At 45.7% G+C, this 7,695-nt stretch overlaps 1 protein-coding gene across 1 annotated transcript; it reads right to left on the bottom strand.

Moving 5' to 3' along the window:
- Positions 1–640: 640 nt before the first annotated feature.
- On the bottom strand, positions 641–2,197 carry LOC134618275 (galactose-specific lectin nattectin-like). The gene is made up of 5 exons (XM_063463615.1): positions 2,185–2,197; positions 1,555–1,640; positions 1,295–1,429; positions 886–997; positions 641–705 (listed from the first exon to the last, which is right to left on the bottom strand). Exons 1-5 carry the CDS (start codon positions 2,195–2,197, stop codon positions 641–643), a joined length of 411 nt encoding a protein of 136 aa, XP_063319685.1.
- Positions 2,198–7,695: the final 5,498 nt, after the last annotated feature.

Here is a 7,695-nt window from a genome sequence, read left to right as displayed (position 1 = left end):
CGTTATAGCGTGATATACGTCTATTTTCCTTTAGCCTGGGTGGCAGCTCTATGCTTCCGTAGGGACGCGCTGGGTGGCCGAAAGCGTAATCGTATACCAACAATTTGTCACCTAGCGTAAAATTTGGGAGTGAAAACGTGTTGTCAGTACATAGATGTGAACAAGACGTCACATGCTGTTAATGTTTGTTCATTTTGGAAAGTTGCAAAAAATTATTAATATAAAATATATAATTTTTTACACAAATATGATAAAAATAATTTGCTTTTCTTTAGATTTAATAACTGAGTTATCAGTCGATGAGGTCCCAGGATCAGAAGTCCTGATGGTGTGTTTATGTCACACAGGTTTTTCCATCACAGCTGCAGGGGGACAGAAAGCAGCTCGTTTTCAGGTTTATTAAAATGATCAGATGATGATTTGAAGCATGAATGACTCACTTTCAGGTAAACATTTCAATCCCTTTAAATTTTATTGAATTTATTTTTTTTGGGGAGGGGGGGGGTATTGTGATATGAAATCATATTTGTCAACATCTTCCAGCAGTGATGTCATCGAGGCTTGACATCCTGCTGGAAGTGACATCAGCAGTGAGGATGTGACATCATCACGTCAGATGTGTCAGGACACGAAGGAGCAGTTATGGATCTCTGACACAAACAAAAGGTTTGTTGTCGTCACACGGTGCATCGTTGGGATCTCCTCCTGTAAAGAAGAATCAAAATAAAGAAACAGAAATAAAATCAGAGGTCTGTGCAGTAAATGTTTTCTTCTTTTCTAATGTATAAAGAACAAAACACAGTTCTTATAAAGACCTAAGATTACATGACTTCAATCAATTAAAACCAAACACATTTCATCAACAGGCCCACATTCAGTTTGTACCTTTATAATTTATCTCCATACAATCTTCTTCTACTCCATAGTTGTTTGGTTCTCCACTGGCCCAGATTATGAAGTCAAACTGGGAACCATCACTCCACACCCACACAGTTTCCTGGAAGAATAAAGTTTGAGGTTCAGTTTGTTCTGATGTACTTTGATGCATCTATGCTGAGAGTGCAGACATGAGACCTCTTACACCACTCGAAGACAATGAAGCTTCATTTTGTTTGTGGAGGTAAAAAATGAAAAGAAAAATCAAGTCAACAGCAACATCTGTCTCCAGGAACAAAGTCCTGATTAATCAGTCTGTCACATGTTGACCTTTGAATCAAACTGATGAATATGAAGAGAAAAATATGAAATATCAGAAACAGCTGCAGCTCATCCTCTTTATCTATGAAACACTTACATTCTCTCTATCGTTGCCTCCAACCCAAGTTCGTTTATTTGGCCCTGGTTCTGTGTGAGTGAGCTCTCTGATGAAGGTGTACTCAGCTGTGCTGTGGAATGAGGCCAGATGTCCACCGAGTGTCTTACAGGAACTCTGAGGAGGAAGATGAGGTGCAGACCACAGAAGAAGAAAAGTGTGAGAATGCATTTAAAATCAAAGACAGAAACTCTTTAGATCATCAGTGATGCAGCAACAGCTGCTGTTATTTCCTAATGTACCTCAGCATCAGTCCAGTTCTTCATGCTGCTGTCAAAGATGAAACAGCGACCTCCAAACCAAGTCCAACCAGGAGGGCAGGAAGGAGCTGCAGCATGATTGTAAAGGTAGTAGAGCAGAGGTACATGAAATAATATGTTAACATGTTGATCAACATAAAAACAATGCGTAAGAATTCAACATTAATTTGAGAATGGAAAATGTTTTATAGAGGAGTTTTATCTTTGCTCCTAATGAATCAACATTTCAGTCCACGTCAAAGAGAAGTATCCAATCCTCTTATTTTCGCTGTGCATGAAAGATGACTCACATTTTCTTGTTTTTAACTCTGTCTCTATACGAACTTAACAGTATCCTTCCTGTTTGGTCCTCAGATTTCACTTTCTGTTTGAATTTACCTTCTGAGAACCTCTGGCTGCTTTGTCAAAGCATTTAGTAAACTCTGTTTGACACCACCAGAGGGCAGCATTTTACCACTGGTTGTGTTCAAAACTCACCATCTCAGCCTCTGTGACTCGATTACTGCTGGTACAAGGTGATGCCAGAGGGAAAAACTGTTGTCTTAAAAAGTAAACTGTTTGCACCAAAATGACAACAACACACCATCATGAATTATTGTTCCTTACATTTACTTTCTATACACATCTTGAACATAATATTTATAATCATAATCAACAGTCGCCTCAAGGACCGTATGCCGGTGACCCGGGGGCCTGTAGCAGTTTCCTTTTGCAGTGCGAGCTGGCGTTTGGGCGTTCGCCCCACTCTTTCGTTTCAGACACAGTTCGAGTTTCATACATTATTGGTAAACTGCGCGACCAAGCCCTGAACTGGGCCGAGGCATGCCTGTGCAGACATCAGTTGCCGTCCTGCAGCTTTGATGCCTTTTTGAGCGAGTTCAAAAAGACTTTTGCCCACCCAATCTCCGAGGGCAGTTCGGTTCAGCGACTGTTAAACCTCCAGCAGGGCCGCCGTAGTATCGCGGATTACTTGATCAATTTCAACACCGCCGCCACGGCAGTCGGCTGGCCAGATAAGGCCCTGCAGGGGGTCTATCTGCAGTCGCTTAACGAGGACATGAAGGATCAGCTAGCGTCTCGGGACGACCCTGTCACCTTCGATGAGTTAGTCTCGCTCATGCTCCACATTGACAACAGACTGCGGGAGCGGGAGAGGAACTCCAGTACCCGTCGGCCAGTGCGGCGTGCGTCCCTGGTTTTTGTTCCCCTGTGTCCGCTTCCGGTTCAGTCTTCGGCCTCCACAGTTCAAATCAATTCAAATCACTTTTATTGTCACATCACATGTGCAGGTACACTGGTACAGTACATGCGAGTGACATTCTTGTGTGCGAGCTTCACAAGCAACAGAGGTGTGCATAAATACAATAACATAAGGACAAACAAAATACAAGAATGGCTAAATCTGAGAGTTATATGAATAAATATATGTACAATATAAGAGTGTATGCGCATTACTGAATGTGTATACTAAATATATATCTACGTGTGTGTGTGTGTGTGTGTGTGTGTATACATATTTTAAAAATGAAATAGAATAAACAATAAAATAAAATATACAGAGGTTGGCAGTTGGATATTGTGCAAAACAAGTGGCATTTATCTACAGTGTGGAGTGCATAATGTTGAAGTTCTGGTAAGTGAAGCTGAGGTGTCTATGAAGTGTTCAACAGTCTGATGGCCTGGTGGAAAAAGCTGTCTCTCAGTCTGCTGGTACGGGACCGGATACGGCAGAACCTCCTTCCTGATGGAAGTAGTCTGAACAGTTTATGGCTGGGGTGACTGGAGTCCTTGATGATCCTCCCCGCTTTCCTCAGTTCCGGTGGAGAGGAATCAATCGGAACCAGAACCCATGCAGATCGGGTGATCCCGGTTGTCTTTGGAAGAGAGGGAGAGGCGCCGCCGCTCTCGCTCATGTTTTTATTGTGGCTCCGCTGAGCATCTTATTTCCGCCTGTCCCAAAAGGGGAAAAGGGGACGCCCGCCGGTAGATTCAGGGATACGGGTGGGCGATACAAACATTAATTTAAAGCCCCGTTTTTTGTTGCCGGTTACGCTCTTGCTCGGTTCCGTGACCCACACGTCTCAGGCATTAGTCGATTCAGGCGCAGAGCAAAGCCTCATTGATAGGGAATTAGCCAAGAAGCTGCCATTGTCGAACCCGCACGTGAAGAAAGTGTTAACATCTTTCTTCCGTTCCTTCGGTATACCATGACTTAAGGTTGGTCTTCAATAAGGACAAAGCTCAATCACTACCCCCGCACAGACCTTACGACTGTGCCATAGACGTATTACCTGGTTCCACCCTACTTTCAAGCCGCCTCTACAACCTGACACTCCCTGAGAAGACAGCCATGGAAAAATATATAAAGGATTCTCTGGCAGTGGGCATCATTAGACCCTCCTCTTCATCTGTGGGGACCGCTTTTTTCTTTGTCAGTAAAGGGACGGTTCACTTCGTCCCTGTATTGATTTTAGCGGACTTAATGACATCAAAATAAAGAACAAGTACCCCTTACCCCTGATCAGTTCCTCCTTTGAACTGCTCCATGGTGCCTCTGTTTTCACTAAATTAGATCTTAGAAATGCATATCACCTTGTCAGAATCAAGGAGGGGGATGAGTGGAAAACCGCTTTTAACACTCATTTGGGGCATTTTGAATATCTAGTGATGCCCTTCGGTCTCACAAATGCCCTGGCTGTTTTTAAAAATCTGGTGAATGATGTTCTGCGGGATTTCCTAGGCCGTTTTGTGAAGGTGAAGACAGATCCAGCAAAAATACAAGCAGTCGTGCAATGGCCCACTCCAACGACCAGGAAACTTCTGCAGCGCTTTCTGAGTTTCGCAAATTTTACCGCCGCTTCATCAGAAACTATAGCCATGTAGCAGCACCGTTGACCCGGCTGACTTCTTCAAAGCTCCCCCTCATTTGGAGTCAGGAGGCAGAGGCTGCCTTCTCCAAGTTAAAGGAACTGTTTACCTCGGCGCCAGTTTTAATTCACCCCGACCACAAGAAGCCATTTATAGTAGAGGTGGATGCGTCCAACGTCGGGGTGGGAGCGGTATTGTTGCAGCAATCTGGTACGGCTTCCAAACTTCACCCGTGCGCCTTTTTCTCCCGTCACTTATCGCCTGCTGAGAGGAATTATGACGTGGGCGATAGAGAACTATTGGCCGTGAAACTGGCCTTAGAGGAGTGGCGGCACTTTCTCGAGGGAGCGGAGCACCCGTTTATTGTGTGGACCGATCACAAAAACTTACCTTTGTACAGCCAAAAGAGAGACCAAGCCGAACCCCAGCATGGGGCCTCCAAACCGCCGCTTTGTTCTGAAAACAGCCCACTCCAAAGTGATCGACTGGGTTCACAAGGCGAGGTTTTCCTGTCATCCGGGCGGGCGCACGGACAAGTACGCTCATTAAAAGGTATTTCTGGTGGGGGTCTATTGATAGAGATGTGAAAGAATATGTGGCTGACTGCTCCATTTGTGCTAGGAACAAATCTAACACGCAACGCCCGGCTGGGTTGCTGCAGCCTCTCTCCATTCCATGGCGCCCCTGGTCGCATATTTCATTGGATTTTGTTACTGGTCTACCTGTTTCCTTTGGCAAGACCACAATTCTCACTTTGATTGACAGATCTTCCAAGGCAGCTCACTTCATTGCCCTAGAAAAACTCCCCACATCCACTGAAACGGCCAATCTGCTAGTTGAACATGTTTTCAGATTGCATGGGATTCCCACTGAAATTGTCTCTGACCGAGGACCGCAATTCACGTCGCAGGTCTGGAGGGTGTTCTGTGCATCCTTAGGAGTGAAACCATGTCTGAGCTCAGGACACCACCCACAGACTAACGGTCAGACAGAATGCCTCAATCAGGAATTGGAGGCCACCCTCCGCTGCATCACAGCCTCCAACCCTGCGTCCTGGTCGTCATTATTGCCATGGGTGGAGTATGCTCACAACTCCCTCACTTCTTCAGGTACAGGTCTCTCCCCTTTTGAGGCCTCAATCGGCTACCAGCCTCCACTTTTCCCGGAGCAGGAGACCGAGCTCGAGGTGCCCTCCGTCCAGCATCATCTGCAACACTCCCGAAGGGCGTGGATGCACACCGCGGGCCTTGTGTCAGTCAGCCGCCTGCCAGCGCCGCTACGCGGACCGTCGTCGTAGGGCGGCCCCTACGTACACCCGGGGACAGAAGGTGTGGCTTTCAGCGAAGGACATTCCCCTCAGGATGGACAAGCTGTCCCCGCGTTTCATCGGCCCTTTTGAAGTGGAATGGTGGTTGGCCACTCGGCGGTCAGACTGAAGTTGCCCTCCCTGGACTTGTGTCCATCCCATTTTCCTCGTGCCGCTGGGCCGTGACACCTCCACCTCTCCAGGCTCTCCATCACCTGGTCCTTACTCTCACTACAGATCATAGTGTCGTCTGCAAACATCAGAGTCCACAGAGACTCCTGCCTGACCTCATCTTTGTCATATCTTCATGGTTTAGCTCATCAGTTTTATCCCTCTGTAGTTATTACAGCTCTACACAGCCTGCTTGTTCTTGAAGATCAGCACCAACCAGCACCACCTTCTCCATTCCTCAGGCATCCTCTCACTCTTCATGATTGTGTTAAACAAAAAGTCCACTGCTCCCTCTGCTGGACATCTCCATAACTACACAGGTATATCATCAGGAACAACCAACTTTACACTCTTCATCCTCATCATAGCTGCTCTCACTTCCTCCTTCCTAATCCTCTACACTTCTTCATTCACTAACTGTCTCTCTCTTTTTCTACATACATCACTTCCTCAAAGTACTCCTCCCATCTTCTCCACACACTCTTCACTTGTTAGCACACTTTCATTTCTGTCCTCATCACTCTAACCTGCTGCACATCCTTTCCAACCTGACCTTTCTTCCTGCCGATCAATACAAGTCCTTCCTTGGTGTCCAGACTCGCATACAACTCACTTTAAATCTTTTTCTTTTGCCATCTTTTTGTTTGTCGTATTCTTAGCCTCCCAGCGCTCCTGTCTACTTTCTTATCTGAGTAAAACAAAGAAGAAATAAAAACTGGTTGAACTTAAATACACAATGTCTGCCTATTTGTTTTAATAATGAAATGTACTGTTTATACGTTTGGAAACCTGCAGTCAGCTTAGGCTGAAGAAGACACTTGGATGAAACTTTTCTCTCACTGAAAATGTTACGTCCAGATAAACAGAATCAACCTTCTGGCATTAAAGTGACTCCCTACAACCTTTTTCTGATTAAGAAGCAGTGTCACTGTGACATTTTAAAATCCTGTTTCATCAGCCTGAAACACACTGGCTTCCTCAGAATGCCTCACTGACCTCACAGCTGCTCAAACTGTCACTGATACAAATGATTGCTTTGATAAATGTTTAGTTGCCACTCTGTGAGCTCACCTTCTGTCACAGTAGTTGGAGGAGGACTTGATGTAGCTTCACTCACTCTGGAAGTTCCTGAAATTAAGGACCAGACATTTCATGGTGTTAAGTTGTGCTGGGTTATTCTGATGGTATGTGGGTGACACCTGGGTGAAAATCAAATCTTAGGACGTACCACAATTCACGGATCACATTAACTCAGTGGACGAACACATCAAAGTCATCAGGGAGGATATGAAAAGTGGCAGGTTAGCCTTCTTAGATTGTGAGATTGGCCTCGCTGAACTTTGAGTATTTGAGTATAGATTTGTGTATAAATTAAAATGAGTTGGAAAAAAAGTTCGTAGTACCGTATTTTCCAGACCATAAGGCGCACTGGATTATAAGGCGCATTAACTGAAACCAAACAGTCAGTCAGTCATCCAGAGGATGGTCGGTGTATTCCAACCTACCTCTGGCGCTGGTGCCCTACCCTCAATTTTAATGCATATAGACACTGAGGGTTTTCGGGAGGAGCCGTGCTGCTCTCTGGCAGGAAGCACCATGCCCTCCTGTGTTTTAAATGCACTTTAGAACAGCACACAGCAACACTACGTTTGAGTGGGCGGAGGGAGGTTTGGGGTCTTCACTCACCCCGGTTCTGTTAGCCATCAGGGCTGGGAGGCTGGGAGGAGGTGCTGGCCGTCAGATTGGGGTCTGGGATGCGGGGCCTCCCTGCTACTGCA

Source organism: Pelmatolapia mariae, linkage group LG20 (assembly GCF_036321145.2).
Source record: "Pelmatolapia mariae isolate MD_Pm_ZW linkage group LG20, Pm_UMD_F_2, whole genome shotgun sequence".
Classification (NCBI taxonomy): Eukaryota; Metazoa; Chordata; class Actinopteri; order Cichliformes; family Cichlidae; genus Pelmatolapia; species Pelmatolapia mariae.
The sequence above is the reverse complement of the archived record's forward strand: the minus strand, read 5'-3'. Positions and strand labels throughout refer to the sequence as shown.

What these genes read in the sequence shown, in the direction of transcription:
- LOC134618275 (XM_063463615.1), bottom strand. An exon ending in GAGGCAACGATAGAGAGAAT is followed by an intron (nt 998 to 1,294) that starts GTAAGTGTTTCA and finishes TTATTCTTCCAG; the next exon opens with GAAACTGTGTGGGTGTGGAG. An exon ending in TATGGAGATAAATTATAAAG is followed by an intron (nt 706 to 885) that starts GTACAAACTGAA and finishes TCTTCTTTACAG; the next exon opens with GAGGAGATCCCAACGATGCA.